The 24,062-nt window shown below is 44.1% G+C and overlaps 1 protein-coding gene across 3 annotated transcripts in view; it reads left to right on the top strand.

Annotated features, from left to right (window-relative positions):
• FHOD3 (formin homology 2 domain containing 3) overlaps nucleotides 1-24,062 on the top strand; it is a 434,575-nt gene that overhangs the window by 278,895 nt on the left and 131,618 nt on the right. For all 3 annotated transcript variants that reach the window (XM_058676902.1, XM_058676901.1, XM_058676900.1), the window contains exons 9-10: nucleotides 3,181-3,324; nucleotides 9,010-9,248. In XM_058676902.1, the coding sequence (XP_058532885.1) occupies nucleotides 3,181-3,324; nucleotides 9,010-9,248 (383 nt within the window). The remainder of the gene's footprint in view (nucleotides 1-3,180; nucleotides 3,325-9,009; nucleotides 9,249-24,062) is intronic.

Below are 24,062 nucleotides of genomic sequence, written 5' to 3'. Positions count from 1 at the left end.
GGATTTGAACCAGTGTCCATATAGTATGCCAGTGCTGCAGGCAGTGACAATATAACTGCCACAACACTGGCTCCCAACACTTCACTTCTGATACAGATTTGTGTTAATATGCACCATGGGAGGTAGAAGATGGTAGATTAAGTTCTTGATTCCCTCCCACCCATTTGTGAGACCTGGATGGAGTTGTAAGTTCATGGTTGCAGCCTGGCCTAGGCACACCTTTTGTGAACACTTGTGGGATGAAGCAGCAAGTGGAGAACATTCTTTGTCTGTAGCACTCCCTCTCACTCTGTCTTCCCCCCTCTGTCACTGTGCCTTCAAATATATATAAATAAATCTTAAAAATATATACATTCCAGGTAGATTCAAGATTCCAAAGTAACAAATCAAACTGCAGGAAAAATATAGAAATAGATGAATATGAATGGGTTGCTGGTTGGTAAAATCTGGTTTAATAGAATCAGTGGGAAAGAATCCAAAAAGAAAATATTTAAATGTTTCACTACATAAAAGTATAAAATGGAAACCACAAATTACAGCTAAAAGTGACAAACTAAAATTGCTTGCAAAAAAAGAGCAGGGGAGTGATATAATAGAGCATAGAGTGATATATCCTAAATATACTAAGAACTCAGAAATATAAAAGGCACAAAACCAACGAAGAATGAGAGAAATAGGTAATAAAACAGGACATTTTCCCCAGGTCACAATGCCAGTGATTGCTTCTTAGTGAAATACCATTTGTGGATCGGCATCCAACCCTGGTATTAAATGGGCATCACTTTCAGAAGGATGGCATTAAGAATTCCTTTATTTTCAAGTTGCTTTGTGAATTTAACCATTTAAAGTAGTTTTTTCTATTGGTTTTATAAGGTCAGCTTTATTTCATGTCTCTTGCAAGTTGCTGGTTTCCAAGGAATTCAGCAAGACTTGAATCCTCACCCTGGCAGGTGTTAGAAGTCAGAAGAAGGCATGGGCACTATGACCAGACACTGGCAAGGACCCAGCACATGTCACCCTTGGCTGGGCCTCTGGTAGCATTGCATGTCCAAGAATGTCTCGTTACCCATACTGTTTTGTCGGCTCCCTCTCTTCCATCATAGTTCTGGCCCAACAACAGAAGTGCTGGAAGGTTTTGGAGGACATTGCTCCCCTACCATCCTCCCCTTCTGAGGGTCAGCCTACTGCCGGCCCTCGCCCAAGGTTTGATTTGCTCCATGGAATTGGAGCAGTGTTGATGTCCCCAGTGAATACAAGGCTCTGACAGAACAAACAAAACAACAAATTAAAATGCTAACAAAGGCTTGGGGAAAAATCCAGGCTTTGAAATCTTGGGACTTGGATTGCAAGTTGGGTAGTTTCTGACTAGTATTGACTTCAACAAAATAGAAGATGGCTTAAAGACATGGAATTAAAATATTGACATTTTCATGGCAAACAAAATGACACCGAATCCTAGCCCACTTACCTTCTGGGGGTGAAAACAGTTCTCTTTACAAAGCAGGGCCATTTAAAAAATGGTTTCCACAATGCAGACTCATTTGTGTCCACACATCCCACCGCATCCCACCGCATTCCATGTCTATAGAAGATTCGAAGGAACACCAGAAATGAACCATTTTTCACTCTGCAAGCTCAAGTTTTATTGTTGTGCCTCAGCCTGGTTTGATTCCAGTGGTTATCTACTACTTAGTGAGGCTTAGGTCTCAGTCACTTTGTAGAATAGGATGAGGTAGATGGTGGGAGTGAGAAGCAAGAAGGGTTGCTAGGCAGAACCCAACAGGCACGTGTTGAGTACAGCTTCTGATGCATGACTACTTCTTTTATATGTTTATAAAGACCCTAGAGTAGCTAAGCTGCCACATCAATTACTTTTCATTAGTTACAAAAAGCAGTAGCATGAATTTCATCCTTTTATCTCAACCTTCAGAAAGGGAAAAAAAGCTGTTATTTGGATTAGGAGTGGAGACATTCTTTCCAAATTGATAGTCACAGGGTGGAAGTATTGAAGTCGGTGACATAAAAATGATCTTTGTAAACATATTGATGTTAATTCTTCTGATGCCAGGTGTCATGTCTGGAATCATGTCAGGATATATGTCATATTAGAGATGCAAAAGCAATGAAATAAACAAGGAATAAAGAACAGCACTAAATTCCAGGCCAGAATAACAGCAACTTTGAATGTAGTTTTATCCCTGTGTCTATTCATTTCTGGTTGTCTCTAGTAAATTGATTCTGCTCCTCTCCTTTGTGTCCCACTCTCGTAAGATAAGGAAGCTGCTGTACATCTCCTCCAGGTGCCTCCCAGCTCTGAGTAGGGGCCTGGTCTGAGGTACAATAGAAAGGAAAGCCAGCTTTCTCTCTCTTGGGTTATCATGTCTTCTGCTAGCTGCTTTGAAATTGCCCTTGTTTTCCCAAATATATCTGCAGGAGGAAGCTCTACTGAGTCTCAGCAAAAGTGAATCATTGGGTGGTCATTACTCTGATTATTGGTATACTGATCATCATAGTTATTTCTGATCATGAAGTTTGTTAGTTTTCTATTGTTGCAATGATACATCATCATAAATTGAACAGAAATAGCATGTAACAGCCTTATTTGTTGTCTCAATTTCCATTAGGGCAGAAGTCCAGGTGCAGGTGAGCTGGGTTTTCTGCTCGGTCTCACCAGTCATGATGTCAGCTGGGGTTGTGGTCCCATCTGAGGCTTGGGCATCCACTTCCAAGTTGACGTGGTTGTTGGCATAGTTCATTTCCTTACAGCTGTAAGTTTATGGTGCTTCTGCTTTTCTGAGGCCAACAGGACAATTTCCCATTTTTGAGTTTAGGGAAGACCTAATGCACACTTCCCAATTTGAAGGGTTCATTCAGTGGGATCATTTTCTCTTTGATCAACTAATAGGGAGGAGACGTGAATTACACCTGCAAAATTCCTTCACCTTTGCCCTCTAACAGAACATGATTACAGGAGGGCCATCTCGCCCAACAGTGAGACCCTCTTAGGAGGGGATTGTATAGCTCATGTACCAGAGGGTGGGTATGAGAATCTTGGGGTGTATTCTGCCTACTGTACTGAAGAGGTGGCACTGTCCTGTATTGTATGGCCACTGGCTACCATGTGAAAATGCCTGGAGACAACGTCCTCAGATTCTGTATCTGGTTGTTCTCCTCTCCTAGACGCTATCGGGATTGCCGGACCAGGACACCTTCTACGACGTGGTGGACTGCCTGGAGGAGCTGGGCATTGCGGCTGTGTCCCAGAGGCACTTGAACAAGAAAGGGACTGACTTGGACTTGGTGGAGCAATTTAACATCTATGAGGTAACAGAATGTGCCTTTCTGAGATGTTCACAGCTGAGTAACGCATGCTCTAGCCTGGGGTCCTGAGCGTGGTGCAGGAACCTCTGTACCATCCAGAACTTTCTAGAAATGCAAGTTCCCTGGTCCCAGCTGTCTATGCTGTAACAAGCTGTCCAGTGTTTTTACCATGCACCTGTCTTAGGTGCAGGGTCACTTTGTCACTGTCCTACTCCAAAGGCCTTGAGTTCTCCCAGCAGCACCATGGTTTATGGTGAGAGGGGAAACCGGAGAACTTTAGATAGTCAGTTACAACCACTGTAGCCTGCACTTAACTGCGAACTGGAAATGCAGGGCCATTTGTGAATAACGCCAGAAAAAAATAATGCATTATGTACAAAGTGACTTTTTGCTTTCTTCTGTGGCCTCTCTCATCTTGTTACAAAGGTTTTATCTGCTGTTGATTTAATGTGGTAAGAAAGACAAATTAAAATATTAGAATTATTGTCATGACTTTACTGTTGGTCTTTATTTTTGGAAGTATCAGTTTAAAATGCAAATATAGGAGTGCTGAACTTACATGTAGGATTAAGAAAATGACTCATTTCCTGTTTTGTAGCTCCTACAGGCTTATGTATCTTATCAGTACAGCAGAAACACTGTACAAAACAGACTCGGGTGTTATTTCCCTTAACGTGTACACTCTTATTCTTAACGTGTACATTGTATGTTCAACTTTCTGATGAGTAAGCAAGAGTTAGAAGGGAAAGGAAGTATGGCTTGGCCTTTTTGTTTTTATGTTGTTGTCAGCTTAACAAAAGTGATTGGCTTCTGTGGCTGAGAAAGGGTGTACTTGGGCTCGTAGTGGCATGAGATAAATAGGTGGCCATGTACTGTAAGAGCTAATTGTGATGGTTCAGAGAAGTGTAGAAAAAAAGGTGCTGGGGGTCTCTGAATCTCACATAGCCACCTGAAAGTGCATGTGGAATGCAACCAGCCCTAAGTCAACCCTTTATCTTCCTTCATCATTAAAACTCCCCCAAATCTTGCCCAGTCTCTCCACCTTAAAAATCAGAACAGTCTTAGAAGTTACAGGCTTGCAACTATCCTGACCTCCTTATCTCTTGTGTTCCTACCTCTAGAACCTGAAGAGCTGTAAACTGTGTTTTCCTCTGCATTCTCTTTGCCGTTCCCCTAACTCTGATTCTTACTGCCTTTTGCCGTGGACTAGGGCAATATATATGCATCCATTTGTTTGTCCACTAGTTTGTTCATTCAGTAAAACATTATTGTGCCCCTCCTGTGTGCTGGGCACTGCCCTGTGCTTCAGGGATAGCTGTGACTAGGACAGACAAGACCACTGGACTGAGGGGGTATGCATTCTAAGGGGATGCAGGCAGTGACCAAGAGTAGGTGGGAGGTCTGGCTGAGAGGATGAAAGAGGGAGGAACACTGCAGGAGGTGCCCAGCGTGGTAGCCCTGAGGGTTGACAGGGGGCTGGGCTGGAGCCTGGGAAATGAATGTGGGCTGAGCCTGGAGATGTTGGTCTCCTGTGGGTGCTACCTCCCAGGAGTTACTCCTATGTTCACTGCTCCTCCTGAGTTCCCTCCAGGGACAATAGAGCCTGTCCTCCTGGGAGTTACTGCTGACTTTGGAAAACAAAGGCAAGGGAATGAATGAATGAATGATCGGTACCCAGACTGGCAAGGTGAAACCAGAATTGCTTAAGTTGGTCCAGTTGCCAACTAAAATGTTGGCCATGCTGAGCTTCTCCTCCATGAATGTGAGATGCAGGTCCTTTGGTGGTGGTAGTGGTGGTGGTTGGGACTTCCTTTACTCCCTATTCTTTGCCTGAAATATTCCTTCTTCCCATTTCAGAGATGGCAGACTCTTCTCCTCTTTGTCCTTGGATGTCATCTCCTCCGTGAAGCCTCCTGGACAATGTGGAAGGGGCTTCTGCTGCTTACCACCCCATACACTGTTCATAACCGCTGAAAAAGCGCTTTGCCTGGGGCCACCCCTCTACCCTAGCAGTACTCGACACCCTTCCTGTCTATGTCCCTTTGACTCCAAGGAATGGGTCTGGTGCATCTAACCCCAGGTGCTGGTAGAACAGTGGCTCAGAAAAGTCAAGTCAATGTTTGCATAAATCTCTTTATGAATCACACACTATATGCAAGTGTTTGCCTGGTGCTGAGTTGAAGGAAGGGTGTGATTTCTTCCAAAGCAACTACCTTCAGGAGTGAATGTATGGAGTAATAACTCAAGGGGACAGCTAAATACCTTGGATCACAGGCAGTAAGGGTTTTTATTTCTTTAAAATTAATGCATCTTAAAAATATATTTGCTGTCCCTAGACAAGCCAACTTCACTGTGTAGAAGCAGTAAGAAAACCTGCCAGCAGAGCCAATACTTTCTCACCAAAGACTGCACGTCTGAAGTGAGTGCAGACAGCTTGGGTAGACTCCCAAGCCTCTTCCCAGTAGTGGAGGATGTCTGGTGGCCATATGTCATGGGCTTCCAGGAGAAGGATCAATTTCATGTCATTTAATTCCACTTCAGAAAGGTGATCTGATCCATGTTTAATTAAATTCATTTGAATTTTGATGTTTTCAGATGATTTTTCAAATACATTAAGTTGGACAAAATAAAAAAAAAAAAAAAAGCCTTCTGTGAGATTATGTGTTCTGACGTTCAGTTCTGAGAATGTGGTCCCTGTAAGGGGAAAGACATCTGAAGGCTGAAGGCTTCAGAGGAAAGGTATTGCAGTAATTTTTAGGAATAATTGATAGATCTAATCTGTTAAGAACCTGCCATGTCATAGAGGATTGAAAGTATTGGTCATCTTTTCCTGAGAAATGCCCATAGAATAGCAGTCACTGCTCAGGATCCTATGGGTCAAACGCTGAGGTCTGGTTCAGTGGGATGGTGAATTTTCAAGAGGCTGCAGTGACCTGGTAGCTTGAATGGTCTGGATGGTCTGTGGCTTCATTCACTTTGTCTGGCATTGGGTGTTGGCAGGCCCTGTGTTTTCAGCAGTGTAGCCCACGCTTCAACTGATAGCAGGCTTACAGAAAGGAGAGTCCTAACACTTTTTATCAAGTTCCATTGTATTTACTGATGTGCCATTGGCCAGAGCAAGTCCCATGACCAAGCCAGCACCCCACGTGTGAAAGGATAGTGAAAGGAGCAAACAGAGAGGCGTGCTTCTGTAGAGGCTGATGCTACTGCAGTTCACCACAACCTGTCATCATCAGTTCCTTAGTGAAGTGGTGTTGGCTCTGACACTCATGCTGAATCTGGTTATGTAGGTATGAACTCAAAATGTGTGGGATTTGGAAAGGATTGGCTGTGGGGTCAGGAATAGTGTGCCAGATAAACTCAAAGCAATGTTTCTAGTTCTTACCTCCAACAAGAATGTTCAGATGACTAGATATGGCATTGCTACTAATAAATTATTTTAAGTGGACAAGGAGAGAGCTGTTGTGTTATATTCTTTTTTAAAAATAATTATTTATTTTGATTGAAAAGGCAGATTTACAGAGAGAAGGAGAGACAGGGAGAAAGATCTTCCATCTACTGATTAATTGCCCAAGTGGATGCAATAGCCAGAGCTGAGCTGATCTGAAGCGGGAGCCAGAAGTCAAGAGCTTGTTCCGAGTCTCCCATATGGGTGCAGGGTCCTAAGGCGTTGGGCCATCCTCTACTGCTTTCTCAGATCACAAGCAGGGAACTGAATTGGAAGTGGAGCAGTTGGGATGTGAACCAGCACCCATATGTGATGCTGGTGCTTGAAAGTGGAGGATTAGCCAGTTGAGCTGAAGTGCCAAAGTATGTATATACATATATACGTACATAGTTTGGTGTATGGATACATGTGTATGTATGTGTATATATGCACACACATGGTGGGTGGACAAGAAATTTCTTGTATTCAGTGCAGCACTCTTCATAATGGCCAAGATGTGGAAAAAATGTAAATGTTCAGTGATGGATGTATGGACAAATGTATGTCATGGAATATTTGGCTTTCAAAAAAAAGCAGGAAAGGTTGACATCTGTGACAACATAGGTGACCGTTGACGATGGAAGATGTGCTACAATTATGCCAAGTCAAATAGGCCAAAGTAGGGCAAATAGGGCAGGATTCTGGTTGAAGCATCTTAAGATAGCCACTCCCAGAGAGTAGAGTGATGGCCAGGGGGCAGGGTGGGGAAGGGAATGAGAGGGCTGGTCATCCATAAACAGAAAGTTCTAGTTGAAAAATATAAGTAACTTCTTGAGATCCTATGTAGCATTATCCCTTCAGTGGATAGTAATGTATTATCACTTAAAGTTCACTAAAGAGGATGGATTTCATAGTAAGTGTTCTTACCACAAAGTAAGAGAAAACAAATGTTTTCTGTTCATTGAATGGCCTCAGAAATCCTGGTGGCACTTATCAAAGGTGTTCCTGTGCACTGCTCCTCAGTGTTCTCCTGGCTGAATAGGGACGTTCAGGCTGTGGCTGGTGAATTCTGGAGCCCATGGCTCTCCCCTGAGGCCTTAGTTGCAATGTCCTGTATCTAATCACCAGAGTTGGAATGACTTTGATGAGGGAGCCAGCAAATAAATCAATCACTATTTGGAGAGGCAGAGTTCCTTCAGGACAAGCTAAATCTCCTTCTCTGTTTCCATAGAGTGCATTCAGGGTGCTTGCAATGATTTTGGGTAGACCCAGGGTCACTGGAAATTTTATTGGCTGTCAGTCTTGTGTTGTCCATTTAATCTCTAGATTTGTATAAATTTGTCGCCCCCCCCCCAACAGTTGTCATGCTCTTAAATGTTGCTCAGTGGAATTGTTTTTCAAAATTTCACATGCAGGTTAGGTCTTACTGTGATTTTCTTTCTGTCTGGCTTATTTCCCATAGCATAATGTCACCCAGGCCCAGCCAGGCCTGATATCATTCTGAGTAATATTCTTTTGTATATTCTTCTATGTACTACAGTTTTATCATTCATTTGTTCCTTGTTGGATGCTTGTTTCTCTGCATCAATTTTAAGGGGGGAAAATATTTAGTTTTAATACGTATATTTTTTTCTAGAGGGAGCTCTGTTCTCTGTCCTTGTAACTTACACAGGCAGGCTTTCTGGTATAATAGTCTCTTGCAGCCCATCCCAGGACCAGACACTGAGTGTGGCTCCCAGCAACAGCAGGTACCATGACTCTGAAATCCAACAGCACCTACTGCTGGCAGAAGCCTCCCAGGAGGACCTTGACTGGGTCTCATTCCTGCTTACCTGGATCTTATAGATGTCTCCTATTATGTGCTCCACTAAGCAAGGCCTTTTTTGGGAAAGCAAGGTCAGGCAGCAGTGCCCACCATGTTCAGGAGGACTTCATCTCCTGGCCCAGGAAAGAGTAGGAGTGGGCAGGGAGAGATTAAACCTAGGGCAGTGAAGAGGCCAGTGTCCAGGTTAGGTTAGATGCTGCCTAATTACAGATATTTCTTGGCATTCCTCAAGATAGCACCTGTCCTTTTTACATCCTTTTGGTTGGCAATGAGGTGATAGTATCTTTACCTTTCACATGCCATGGGCTGTGGGGTCACTACAGTAAATCCAGGGCCCATAGCATAGGAAGGAAAGTGCTCCATAGGGTGAAATGAGAGCTTGAAATGCAAAGTTGCTGCTGAAGCTGACCCTGCACTGCTGCACTCTGCTTTTCAGGTGGCGCTCAGGCACGAGGATGATGACGAGGTGGCTGAGCCACCCCCTAGCGGGTGCCGGGACCAGAGACGAGCCAGCGTGTGTTCTGGAGGCAGTGGTGAGCAGCCAGGTCTAGACCGCAGAAGGAGTCGCAGACATTCGATTCAGAACATCAAGAGTCCACTCTCAGCTCCCACAAGCCCCTGCTCCCAGTCAGCTCCTGGCTTCAAACCCAGCCAAGTGCGAGAGCTCCGTGAAAAGTAAGCATTGGCCTGGCTATGAGGGTGACACACAGATGCTGCTTAAAACGGGGGAGTGAAGCCAAGTCTGCAGATGCCCATTACCAACCCTGACCCTACTCCCCTCTGTGGTCTCTTCCCCCACTCTGCATATACCAAGGCCCCCCAATCCCAAAGAGTCTTCCCTGCAAGGTTGTCCCTGGCATTGAACAAACGCTTTCTAACTCCCAAGAACTCTTCTTCCACCACCTGCATTTCTGTATTACTTAATATCTGTTCACAAAAGCTGAATGTTATCACATGGAAAAGAATCTTGAACAGAAGGCTTTAGTCTTGAAATGAGTGAATGATAAAACATCCTAGAAATGGGAAATTTCAAGGATTTTGAAATAGCAGTGGTTGTAGGGGAGTGCATCAAGGTAGATTTTAGTTAGAGTGAACCTGTATGAATGTCAAGACTATGCCTCCTATAAAAACCCAAATCTCCATATGTAGTCTCCTACTAAAGGCAACAGTTTTATTGAGTGTCTGATGATGAATTAGGACTATTCAAAGCCATAACAATGTATATTACATCTGGGCTGGGAGAAAGAATGAAAAAAAAAAGTAGACAGGAAAGACAAAGGTTGAGAATTCCATGAGAAGTTTTATATATTCAAAACATAGAGTTCAACAAAATTTGTGAAAACTCAGTAAGTCTATAAATCAGAGCTACACATAGGGGTGGAGGCTGCCCTGGGCCTGGGGCCAGGTGTAGTATCTTAGATTATTGCTGTGAATACATTAGGATGATCAGCTTGTGGACCAATCCAGGCCAGGCTTATCCAAAGGGCCTCACTGATGGGTTCATTTTCTGCCGCTGGTAGACAGAAGCAGGGCTCCCATAACTGGGCTGCATCATTTTCTCCTGTCATAGAAGTGTTTCTGAGGGCCAGGTTGAGGCAGTCAGCATTAATGGTGAAGATAAGTGAATGGCCTTGTAAAACAAAGCAATGAGGAGGTGTCCATCTTCTCCCTCTCTGGGGGAATACTATTATCAAGGATTGCCAGTGACTAGTGTGATCCCTGGAGCGTACATCAGGCCATGCCGCTGGGTGCCTGCTCTCCTGGAAACAGCAGGAAGATACTGTCTGCAGGTGCTGTGCAGCCACAGGATGTGTTGTCATCCTTCTCTCTCTCTCTCTCTCTCAGCCCCATCCACTGGTTTTTCTGTTTCTGAGGGTCTGTGCTCAATGGGCTCTATTGTCACAAAAGAAAGATGTGGACTTCTAAATAAGCTGGGGAATGAGAACATTGACCATGAATGATGCATTCTGTGACCTAGAATCTTAATGTTAGCCACTGTCACCTGAAACTGCCTCCTTATTATTGATCCTAATGAATGAATAGCTTGAGAATTGAGCATGAAGAGCATTTAGGAAAATACGCACAGTGGGTTGAAAAGTCTTATATGTAAAGCAAAAGAGAAGCTGAGGATAAGTTACCTTGTATCATGCTTGTTCCTGGTCTGTTCTTGTTTTTTACGCGTTAGAAAGGTCCCTACATCATGAGTTTAAGTGATGATGCCTTGTGTGACAGGTTGGCCAGGATGACAACAGTGGAGGGGACTCCTCTGGGAATAGTTCTGATGGCTCAGTGGAATCTGGAACAGGTATTAAGAGTTACTGCCCTGGAAGCTGTTTCATCCTTTCCAAATGCAACAAAGATCTCCATTTACAAAAATTACCACTTGAACATACTTTTACTAGCATTTGAGAAAAATGCACTTTGTACTTTATAAGCACAGATAATAATGTTTTATAAACTGATGATGATGAAGTGACTTCATCCATGAAACCTGTTGGAGGGATTTGCCTATAGCCCTAAAGGTACCGTATGGTTTTGGCCAAAGCGGAAGTGAAATTGAGGAAAAGGGTGGTGAGAAGCAAAACAAAATACATGTGTAACTTGACTATATGTTTAACATCTGTGTCTCAGTAGAGTCCCTTGCAATCAAGAAGCTTACTGTGTCCTGTCCCTTGCAGACCTGGAAGGACAGAGAAATGTGCCTGACTGACCTGGGGCAGGGACATGTCACCTAGACAAATGTGCTGGCTATCATTGCCGTGGCTTGCAGCAACAAGTCTGTCATGATGTATGTAAGTCATTTGAGGCTGGATTTTAAACCTCTGTGACCCATGTGGTGCCAACACTTTTGAAAGAAGGCAGGATGTGTTAGGGTCAGAAAAGCATTGCTCTGACTCTAAATAGTACTGGTTCTCTCCACTTGGATGATCCTTTTTGCGTTGTTGAACTGAATTCTCACAGTGATTCTCTGTAGAGTCTGGGCATTGTGTGTGTTGTTATCCTCATGGTGTGAGTGACAAAACAGACCAGGCAGATGTCTTGTATGAAACTGAGGAGTAGGGGGCTGTGCCAGGGTTTTGCCTTTGACTCTGTGTCTACGCTGAAAAAAACCACCATGTAACCAGTTGTTTCTAAATAGATTCATTGAGTGACTCACATTTCTGACTTTTGAAGAGAGAACTAGATGTAGAAACCGTTGAGGTGAATGTGGAAACTCAAAGGGAGTTGAAAAAGAAGAAAACCTCGGTACGTGCTAGGCCTTGTGTTCTGCTGCTAAAAAGGACTAACTCAGCTGCTCACAGGTTGGCTGACGTTGGCCTGTTATGGAAAAGCTTGACACGGAGCATTTGCCATATGAGGATTGGGTTTCATAGTCATTGATCACCTAAAAGCAACTGTACTACACTGTGTGTGCCATAATGCATCTCATTGTGAAAATTATTGTGTATAGATTTCATAGGAAAGAAGAAATATTTTGGTATTTTCATTTATAACTGTGAAAGAATCTGATTTGAACTCTGGTCATGCCAAAATACTTCAGACTGTCCATGGACAAATGAAAATGAAAAGAGAAGTTTATTTTGGCACAAACTGATGTGCAGTTTCTTCTTGAACTTTAAAATTTATTTGAAAGAACAACAGGGGAAGGGAGAGACAGAAGAAAAAGAGAAAGAAATCTTTGATCCACTGGTCCACTCTTCTAGATAACTGCAACGGCTGGGCTGAACTAGACTAGAATCAGGAGTGCTAGCCTGGTACCTCCACATGGGAGGCCCAAGCACGTGCTATCATTTGCTGCTTTTCCCAGGTGTGTGAGCAGAAAGCTGGATCAGAAGTGGAGCAGCTGGCATGTGATCCAGGCTTCTGAAATGGGAATGGCAGCATTACAAGCTCCAGCCTAGCCTATGCACCACGATGCTGGCTGCTTTTGTGGACCGTTTGGGGGCCCCACGTATCTGAGAAGTTTCAGCACTGCAGAGTTCTTCACGCAAGTGTTCTTGCTGTTTGTTTCTGATGGCTGCATTGCCCCTCTAGGCTTTGGCTCTGTCTTGGCTGAGGACAATATTCCATTCTTGAGATACTCTGCTTGTTAGGGAAGTTTCTGGCCCTCTCCCCACCCTCCCCACCACCATGCTTCCCTGTTCATCTGGCTGCTTCCCTGTCAACACAGGGGAGCTCTCCTGTCGATAGTCTTTCCGACATTGAGTGCTGAGTGGGATGTAATATACCACCTTGAAATTTCATCATGTTGATTTTCACACAACATACCGATGCGGAGAGATCATTTGGAACTTCATTCAGTCACTTCTGTTAGCAGTAGTGCCATCCAGCTTTCAGGCGTGTGTCTGTTTTAATGTACACGGAACAGTGACCTGGCCGGTAGTGGGTGATGACAATGGTGGGGATTGTAAGGTACAGTCTGATGCCATGTGTCTCAGAAGTAAGAGTCAGAAGCTTTCCGTGTGAGGAGTCTAAAAACAAGCTAAGCTTTGCAGGTCACTCTCTGTTGTGGTGCTTGGGTTGAATCCTGCCATCCTAGCCCACAAGTGGCTGTCAGCAACAGGTAACTGAATGAGCCTGGTTGCACTCCAGTTTGGCTTTATGCATACTGAGATTTGAATTTTATGTGTCAAGAAATACATATTTTATTTCTTTTCAACTAATAAAAATGTAGAATCTATTCTCAGCTCACCAGCTGTCCATAAATACGTAGTGGCCAGATTTGGCCAACAGACTATAGTTTGCAACCCTTGTTCTAAGAGCTGTGCTGCAGATGGGAATGGTCTGAAATTAGCTGGGAGAACTGTATAGGATTGGAGAGAAAAACCCACCATGCCATGGCAGTAGGGAGCAGTATTCTTTTCTTTGGGTTTAGAGCAGGGAGGCAAACAAAATCTTCTGTGAAGAGATTAGAGTAAAAGGAGTCTTACAGATGGCTGGTGATATGTTCTTAGAGCACAGTGGAAGAGTGAGGAGATTAGAGAAGGGCAGAGGATAATTCAGATCCTGGGGCACACAGGGACAAATGTGAAAAGGGGGTGTGGTGATGAATGTAAGGATGCTTCGATTGCTTGGGTGAGAGGACGGTAAGGCCAGCTAGGGTAAACCCCAGTGGTTCTGTGGTCTGTTAAGGCAGAGGTTCCCAACTGAGGATGAATGTGAACCCCATGGGAAATCTGCACATATTTTTTAATATTTCACAACTGGAAGGGAGATGTGTGACTAACATTTAGTGGGTGAAAGCTGTTCTGTGATGCACAGAGTAACCCCTACTCTTCACTGTTCACCCCCTAACAGCACTAGCAGACAAAGAAGCATCTGTTCCAGAGTGCCAGCAGTGCCGAGTCTGAGAAGCCTTGCCTTGGGGGAGGCAGATAATTGGTTATAATTTATACCTCCTTGGGTTGCTGCCCAGGTAGGAAGTGTTTTGGCCGTTGGAAAGGACAGCTTTCTTGGAAGTTCTTGGTGCTCTGTGAACCCTACTTAAGTGCCCAGAATTAGAAACACTGGGCACTTTGGTACTCTTGTGCATGGGTCAGAACCATTGCCTTTCAGAAAAAAAATAGTGACTAAAACACAAGGCAGTGGAAGATATTTCTAGTTGAGAATATTTCTTGTTGAAAATATTTCTTGGTATCTTACAGATATCCTAAAAACAGAATTAGAAACAAGATAAAGGATATCTTCAACAAGATGATTACTGGAACTCTGGGCTAACATAGGTGGTTGAAGTTCTGGTCCTTTTTGTTTTAACTCCATTTGTCTGAGTTTTATGCTTCAATCACGAAAGTGCCCAGTGTTTCTGACTGACTGCATATGCATTGCATTCCCAATAACTGACTTCATGGAATTTAACACTAGCCTGGGAGAAATTGATCATTCAGGACAATGAGTATGTAACAAAGGTGTGATGCTCCCCAGCAAGGCTTCATTCGCTCTGGAAGGGAGTCAGAGCATGGACCATTCTCTCCAAAGGTGTTCTGGATATGAGGAACGTGCTTTGAGAGGCAGCTGTGGGCCACCCTCTTGGCACCTGACACTATCAACTGATAATCAAAGCTTAAACATGTTAATTACAAGGACTGCTATTTTTTTCCTGAAATGAGACAAGGGTAAAGAAAGAAAAAGTGCCCAGTAATATGTTGCACTCACAGTAGAAAATTGGAAAATGTTGAAAATATAAACAGACTGCTGAGAGAGCTAAGGATTGTAGCCCAGCCTTAACTTGTAGTCAATAATCTCCAGACTGACTTGATCCTTCAGTAGCAGAGAGTCGAGCCTGGCCTTCACTAATCCCGAGAAGGGTATACAGGAAAGAGTGTGCTTTGATGGATTGCAGGCTAACAGTACCGACTGCAGGAGACCAAATGCATCCATTCTGCAGGAAGGCCTGCAGGGCATGTTCCATGGATGGGAGAGTGTGGAGAAGAGCATCAGGAGATCATTATGTGCCTAGTGGTGAAAAATAGGTCATGGCTGCTAAGGAGCAGAGGAACACCCAGGGTTCTATAGAGTGGCATTTGGAATCACCATAGCACTGGACATAGAATGGAGATGTTGGAGTGAATGGCCAAGATCACAGCCCTGTACCAGCACAGTGACCATGTGTCAGCCTAGAGCCATGGGTTCATAGAAGCCCTGCCCAAGCAGCAATTCTGTTGGCAAATAAAAATGATGGGACTTAAACATGAGAGTCCCTCACAAAATTCATGGACAATGGAATTCAAAGATTCATCGATTTTGGTAGAGAAAAAATTAGTTCCCCCCTCCTCAAACACATGCTTTTTTCCCATACACATTTTGACATTTTGAAGACTCATTTATCCAGATTTAAAAAAAAAAAAAACTGCTTTGCACCAAAACAGCCTTATTTTTTAATTCCATTTTCCATGGACTTATTGAAATCTGGTGTGTGACATAAATGATGACAGTTGAGTTATATGTATTATTCTTCAGTATCTGGGGAGGGGGATTGATTCTAAGACGCCCCTCGCCCCATGCAGGATACCAGAATTTCGGAGCCACACTCCTGTTAGTCAACTGGAATAGCTTGTGTATAACACCTATCTCCCACCCACCCACCCCTGCTGTGGGCTTAAGCTTCGTTGAGTTTAGATTGGCTTAATGTAATGCAAATACTGTGTAAGTAGCTATGCAGCCTTTTTAAGAGAGTAACAAGAAAAGTCTTTACATGCTCAGAACAAATTCATTTTTTCACCAAATATTTGTACTCCACCATTAGTTGAACTTGGAGATGGGGAACTCAGACTGGGGAAGAGGGAACAATTGTAGTTCAAACGCAAAAATAATAGGAGTTGTGATGGTAGCTAACCTTAACTGGACACTTAATTATTTCCCGGATAATGTGCTAAGGACAGAATACTGTGAGGCAAGTTCTATTATTGCCATGTGACCAAAGGAGAAACAGTCCTGAGTCAGTGAAGTACCTTAGCCAGGCTTCCACAGCTAACATATGGGTATGTTTGGGCGGTTTTGGAGTTCACATGGTTTGTAAATCCATGCACACATCATTCTATTAAACTGCCCTATTTCTGCCACTTTGTGGAACTAAAACAGATTGGCTACTTAGCGATTAAAAAGCAATTCATAACTGCACATGTGGTCATCTTTAGTAGATTTTTTTCATATCAGTATGTTCAAAATCATTCTTCAGTGTTCCCTTATATACCATGCCATAATACATTCATTTTTGTCATGGCTTGATTTTACTTTTTCCCTAGTATCACTTTTGGTGGAATGAACATAAATGTAATGTGCACAGACCTGTGTACAGGTTCGCATATGTTTTCTTTTGAAGCTGCGCTTTTACAAAAAGAATTCTAAATGAAAGGACATTTGTGTATCAGATACTCATTCCATCACATCACCCTCTGAACAAGCTTCACCAGTTTTCTCACTTTCCCTTCTTTAGCGTATGACTGGCTATTTTCCCTGGTATCATCAATAACAGTAGAGGTCGTGAGCTCTCCAGGATATTTGTAATTCTGAGAAGTAAAGTGTGATACCTTGGACTTTCATTTGCATTTTTAAATGGTTACTGTGTTATTAATTGTTTGCTTGAAGGAAATCCTATTGACATTTTTTTTAGTATTGCCTTTTATATTCCTTGGTATTTGTCTCCTGAATGGATTGTCCATTTGAATGATGTACAGTTACTCTTTATTTTTTTTTAATGTGACATTTTAGTTCTAAAAGCAGAGAAAATATATTATTTAGACCTTTTAGAAAATAATTTTTGAATGTGTTGTTGCTGTCTCTCAAATGTGTTTACATTTTTGTCTTCATATGGATTTTGCTTGCAAATTTTAAAATTTCTCCTTGTTTCTTGTTATTTTCACTTGAAAGGCAGAGAAATCAAAGGGAGGACACACACAGACACTGGCCAGGCTGGTGTCAGAAGCCTGGAATTCAATCCGGGTGTCTCAGATTAGATTGTCTGCTCCTTCCCAGGTTACACATTAGCAGCAAGCTAGAATCGGAAGTAAATCAGGAACTTAAACCAGTCACTCTGTTATGGGATGTTGGATGTCCCAAGTGACATTTCAGCCATTCTGCCAAACACCCACTCCCAAGTATGTTGTCCTGGTGTGCGCTTTGTGAGTGGTTCCTGTGTGACTTGAGGGTGTCATGCTTGCCCAGGAGCATGCGTCCTTGCTCCAACTTCAGCCTGCATGTATTGTCCTGAGAAAATCTGCTGCTGTTCCCTGTCCTGGAGCCAGTGTTGATGGACAGCTTTGTGCTGGCCATTGTGCTAAGTAGTTTCACGTGAGTTGTGAATTCATGAAGAATCGGTACCCTCACCATTTCATGGACAAAGGAATGGAGGCAAAAACAGATTCAAGAACTTGTCCCAGGTAATAGAGGTGGCAAGCTGCATTGCTGGCTGAAGCCCTAGATAGTTCAGTGCATATGCAGTGTTAGAGATGGGAATCATTGGAAAGATGGTTGATGTTACTGTTAAAATTATTGTACTTCTTTATATTTAGTTCTGATCTAAATATAGATTGCTGCAAGTCAGGTCCCACGGCAAGAGATGGTGAAGATTCTCAGTTTTGGTTTTGAAATGATCACAATGATGTTTCTGTTTTTCTAAAAAATGGGCACCGAAAACATTGTTCTAATAATGTGGAGAGCAGGAACTATGGTCCTCGAACAAGCCTACCTTGTGAATAATACCTAATTCATCCTCTCTTAGGTGAAAGAAAAGGAAAACATAGAGAACAGAACCTTGTGTTTGGAAGTAAGTGGAGGTAACTGTCCATTTTTGGAGGTTGAGGAGGAATAGGGGCCCAAAACTATCGTCCCTGTGAGAGATTTGTAGCTCATGGGCACCAGGTAATGACCCAGCTGATGATGGAGTGAGAACAGGCAAGCTCTGGGGCTGAACCTTGTGGTGGGAGTTGCCGGGAGGCAGTTGGAAAGGAGTTTTCTGTTTCTCTGCAGGCATGTGGGCAGGTACTGGCATCTCTCCCCTGGCCACAGGAAGCAGTGGGTAGAACGGGGAGTCTAATTATGGGACCATGCCATGCTGGAAGGGTGAGCTCATCTTCCAGTGTTTTGACAGGAAGGAGGTGTGTCTGAATGCTGAGGTTCCAGGACAGCCTACTTTCCTCTGGTCTCTGGAGCCTTGTTCACAGGACTTCAATGCCAAAGTTGTGTCCACTGGGTCAGCTGCAGGGTCAGCAGTGGCAGAAGGGTAGAATAGCTTGGTCTCTCAGAAGTTATTAACAACAGGTAGTTGACTTCTGAGAGAAACACAGTATTATAAGACAAGTAGGTCTTGAATGATGGGCAGGTGCCCTAGAGGAAGATGTGGCATGTGTAGTAAGGGAACAGCCACTGAGATTGTGGACTGCTGATGCACAGTGGCCCTCACACCCACCCGCCCCCATCTCCTGTGTGTGAGCTGAGGATGTTGACAACTATTGCACGGGTTGGTGGGGGAGCTGAGATACCACAGAATGCGAGCTTGGCTGAGTGTTATTGTTGTTACAGTCCCTCCATGCCCTGAAGCCTTCCTGGATGTTATTCTGTGAAAGAAGGTAATTGTCAAATAAATATAGACATGAACTGGGGAGAATGTTTTGTATTCTGGCATAAACAGGCTGGGAGATTTCACAATGACTGTATTAACCACTGGTACCATGAGCAGCAAGTAGTTACTTGGGCAGATTTATCTGATGGGAAATGATACATTGTAAATGGTTCTCTGACAAGGACTGTGACCTCCCTGTGCAGATATGGTGGTGGGACTATAGCCAGAGATTACAAGAGACCCCGTCAGTGTTGGGTAGCTAGGTGTGACCTGAAGGGGAGGGGGCTGAACTTGGAAAGGGAGAGCCCATATCAAGGAAAAGCAGAGAAATCAAGATGTGAGAATCAAGGTCACTTTGTAAATCCTCTGGTTGGGGGAGCAGGATTTTTATTTCCTGAAGGTTCATTACACCCAGATTACAGATTTCATGAGGGGTTTTAAGTTGGGGATCTTTCTAGGTTTTGAATAGTCAAATTTTGAGCCTTAGAATTGAGTGAAGTGACTGGTGAATTTCAAATGAAGTGAGGTCAGGGTTGTGACTTGGTGGAGTCTGGGAGCTGCTGGAGAGGGCATTGGAGGAGAGCTGGTGAAAACAGGTAACAGTGATGAGGCGACGTGCAGGAGGACATGGGTTGGGGGAGAGTGACCTCATGACCAGTAAGAAAGACACAGGAGCCTGAGGATTACCAGGCCAACAGTGACGCTGTTGAAGAGGCCAAAGCAGATAGCAAAAGGGGAGTCTTACTGGGCAGAGAGGACCCACAGTTGATGCATTCTGCACAGGTACCCTTTGGGACTAGGTTTTGGAAATGAAAGAAGATATTCCCAAATGCAGTCTGGTTTGAGGTCATGCTTGACTCACTTTTTATGCTTGCTGATGGTTGTGATGAAGGAAGCATTGCATTTGTGCTGGAGAAATACCTGGTTTCTAAGTAGCTAAGTTTCGTTTCAGAAATTGATCAAAATCAACATTGGCTCTAGTCATGATCCAATACATTTTGGGGTGTCTTCTGTCATCTGTTGTGTGCATTCTCCTCCCGTGGGTTTGGGATCTTGTAGGATGGGCAGGGGGAGAGCATGAGAAACAGAGGATAAGAGCTGCTAGGTCCTTGCCTGTGCAGACCCTCCAGAAGAGGAGCTGGAGTTGAGCAAAGCATCCAAATGAGGGAGGAAACAATGGCTTCTTCCAGTCCTTAATGAGCAGGAACAGTTTTCCACTGTGGTGCAAAGAATTTATTGCAAGCACAGGTAGCATGGGAGAGTGGTTAGGAGTAGGGATGCCAGAGTTGGCATTGCCCAAGTACAACCCTAACTTATTGGCTGTGTGACCTGGGCACCTTAAACCTTTCAGTGCCCCAGCTCTTCAGCTGAGAATGGAGATCCCTGCCTCTCAGGTGCCTGCAGGGGTTAGAGAAGTGAACCCTGTAAACAGCCTTGTGGAAGAACACCCTGCAGTGTCTGTTACGTAAGTAGAAAAAATGAGTAGCTGGCTTCTGTGAAAAATGCCTCCTCCAGCAAGCTGGACAGCTGGAGCCGAGTCACAAACAGGAAAGACAGCCCCTTGCCCTCAGAAAGTGTCCTGAAGACCTCCAAGAAGCCTGGGCACCGTGGGGCCTGGGACCCCTCAGCTTCAGTGCCTTTGGCCATCCTAGAGCACACTTCCCGGGACATGGTAACTGTGTGGAGTCCAGAGACAGTGAGCTCACACATTAGGAACACTCAATTACAGTCTCCACATTGCCCCAGAGAAATCGTTTCATTCCTGAGGCTTCATTTTCCAGCCACGTGACTCTGGTTTCATAAACAGGAGATTAAAACTGGATTGGAGGGCCCGGCGGCGTGGCCTAGCGGCTAAAGTCCTCGCCTTGAATGCCCCGGGATCCCATATGGGCGCCGGTTCTAATCCCGGCAGCTCCACTTCCCATCTAGCTCCCTGCCTGTGGCCTGGGAAAGCAGTTGAGGACGGCCCAATGCTTTGGGACCCTGTACCCGCACGGGAGACCCGGAAGAGGTTCCAGGTTCCTGGCTTCGGATCGGCATGCACCGGCTGTTGTGGCTCACTTGGGGAGTGAATCATCGGATGGAAGATCTTCCTCTCTGTCTCTCCTCCTCTCTGTATATCCGGCTTTCCAATAATAATAAAATCTTTAAAAAAAAAAAAAAACCTCCATGCCCAGGTTCCGAACAGGCTGCCTCCTGAGGAAGTGGCCTGCTGCGCCACTGTATGCAGCCACTTGTTGCCCGGCAGGCACAGGGTGGGTGGGGTGTCAGCTGTGCACCAGGGAACAGATACGGCCTCGCAGGCCTGGAGTAGCTCTTTGTCATCTTATGCTTCCCCGCCCCCCCCCCCATCTAATATGCCTTTCCATGTGCCTTCCTAATAGCAGAGTCAGTAATTTAAGTCATGAAATTAGGCGAGAAATCATGGCGAACCAAAGACCCTTTTGTGTACCTGTTTGTGTGCTCAAACTTGAGTCCACATCTGTTAGGATGTGAGTGAGCCACCAACTCACTACAAGAAAACCGTCAATATTGGATGTGTTATTTCACAATAGCTTTCTGTTAACAGACTTCTAACATTGACATTTTCTGAACTTGTGTCTTAGGGTTACTGTTTGTTGAGACAAGAAAACCAACTCCTGGTGATTAGAGTCCAAATCATTTTCATTCATTTGTTCTGCTCTTGTTTTCTTGTGTCCTTGGAGCTGATACTACAGCTGTGAACATGGCCCTGGTGAAGCTTATACTTTACTAAGCCAGTGTAGCAAGTAAATACGGTAGCTTTAGGAGAGGCCTTCAGAAGGCTGCAAGTGAGGCTTATGTGCTTGACAAGGACAGCAATGTAAGGCTGCACCGTTGAAGACCATGTCCAGGAGTGTCAGATGGGAAAAGATGGTCACCACATGGTCACTCATAGTATCAAAGACTTGGGAAATAGCTATAGAAGTCAAACATGAAATAGCCCTAGGGTAGATGCAACTGGCCCCCGAGAAGGGAATGGTATGCTCTGAGACCAGTGGGAAAAGGGCTTGGTGGAGCTGGGGTATTTCGGAAGGCAGACTGCAGAGAGTGGAGTGAGACGGGGGGGCATGGAGGTGAGATGTGATCTCACAGGGAACTGGCCCAGTCAGACGGGCACAGAGGTGGTATGAATTGGATCAGAGGCCCAGGTAAGAGGAATCGGGTGTTGGTGGTAGCTGCTAATGTAGAACTGCTGAAAGCCATGGGTGTCTTGTACTAGATCAGGACAGAGCCTACAAAATGAGCCATGCTCAACCCCTACTTCAGAGTGGTTTAGTACGGTTTCCAAAAGTAGGGCCTGGGCATTTAGAGTTGCAAATAATACATCTCAAAAATGGCAAATGCCAAGCTGGAGGCTGCCTGTGACCTTGGAGAGACCTAGTAGGTTGGAGGCAAACTTTAGAGAAAGACTTTAGCTCCTGTTGCTGGAAATTCTAGAATTATCCCTTCTGCACTAGAATGAGTCTAAACTATTGGAGTTTGGGACACCATGGAAATTAGGTTAGTATGCAGAGGAGTTAAAACCTTTGATGTGCCTCCAGTTCATTGACTAATGGTCTCTGTAAAGAATTCTGGCCCTTACTGGTTCACTCTTTTTTCCTTTTCCTGTGACCTTTGTTGTATACAATTCATTTCTCTGCAGCGTCTCTACAAGTGGCCAGTCAAATAAGTAGAGGGCACAAGCAACCCAAACAAATCCATGTGGTTACTGATGGCAGTTTGAGGGGGTAGAAAACAAAAAATGAGGTGGTTAGGAGGAACTCTGGCTGAAATGTAAGATCTGGGGTTTATCCTTAGATGCCAATTACCTGTACTTGATTACTGTATTAAGAGTTGATTGTGGTATGTTCAAGTCCAAAGCATACAAAAAGGCAATTAGAACTTCTAGAATCAAACCGAGTCATGAGTTTAAAAGCTACTACCATACTCTGGGACTCAACCCTGTTTGCTGGCTACAGAGGATGGCTGTTGCTTAGACTCATATTGCAGCCTGTTCAGTTCTGACCAAGTCTTGCTCTCCTATTTTCTTGTCCTTGTTATGGGTGAAAAGCAGGAGAAGGAGCAGAAGTGTCATTGTTTGCATATATATGCAAGATGTGGAGGTGGACTGCTAGCCTGGTTGCTCAGACATTACTTATGATGCCTGCAGCCCACACGCCAGAATACCCAGACTTGATTCCCAGCTTCAGTTCTTGACTGCAGCTTGAGGTCCATCACTTTTAGAGGCAGTAGTGATGGATGCCTCATGTAATTGGATTTCTGCTACCTGTGAGGGACACCTATTTTGCATTTTTGACTTCACCTGTCCTCAGGCTTCCAACTTGTCCATAGCCTGTTGAAGCCATTTGGGGAGTGACCCAGCTGAGATAGGTACATGTTTTCTGTCACTTGCAATCAACCAATCAAGCATTCTCTCTCCCTCCTTCCATCCCTCCCAACCCCAAAATAAAAAACAAAACTGACCCACAAAACACACACTGGATTAATAATTTTACAGTTTGCAGAGGTGTAACAATATATCCACATAGTTTGATTTCTTCAGCTGTAATACACCATTGGAGTTGAGGCTCCTGTTCTGCTATTACTGTTTGCTTTATGGATGGTGTAAGAAAACCATGAAAAGACCAAGGTCTCAGGATAGATTCAAGGCAGACCCAGGAAAGGCCTATTTCTGTTTCTGTAGATCTCAGCCTGGGACAGCACTCGGCATCCCTGGTGTTTGCAGTTCTTGGAGAATTGCTGTCCTCCATCTTTGCCCTGGATCATTGTCTGCTCTTTGACTCCAAAAGAACATTGGAAGCAATTAACTAATACCTGTGACACAGAGTAAAGGTGTCTAAAATATTTACCAAGTGAAGTAATGACACCCCACAGTCTGTAGCTACTATTGGATTCGTTTGGTTAGTGTTTGAATAAATCTGTAACCTAAGCTACTAATAGTGTTTTCTTTTCCTGTTGATGTTGATGTGCTGTCGATTTGCATTTCATTATGTTAAACTGTTCTGTGTTTCACTGTAATAATGTTCTGTTTCCATTAATATTTGATTATAAAACAAAACAGAATTGCTTCTGAATAAATATTCTGGCTGGTAGGTCAGCATTCTGGGTATATGTTGGGATCCATGAGCTATGCTTCATATTCCCTTGAAGTTTTTGCATGCTACAGAGACAATAAATGCTTTCCTGTCTAACTTTGGTTTCTCACCATGGAAACCCCAAAGCAGCAGTTGGATTCTAAGAGGTGCCTTCTTGTGTGCTTGGCTGCTAAAAATCCTATGAGGACACTTTTTAGTTGTGATGGGAAACAAAACCCTTTCTTCGTGAAATCACTGCTTCAGGGGGTGAGAGCTTTGTCTTAACTGATGAAGGTTACCAACTGGAGGTGCTCACTCTCAGCATCTTGGGCCCTT

This window comes from Ochotona princeps, chromosome 18 (assembly GCF_030435755.1).
Source record: "Ochotona princeps isolate mOchPri1 chromosome 18, mOchPri1.hap1, whole genome shotgun sequence".
Taxonomy (NCBI): Eukaryota; Metazoa; Chordata; class Mammalia; order Lagomorpha; family Ochotonidae; genus Ochotona; species Ochotona princeps.
Note: the sequence above shows the minus strand (reverse complement) of the source record. Positions and strands in the feature narration are given on the sequence as shown.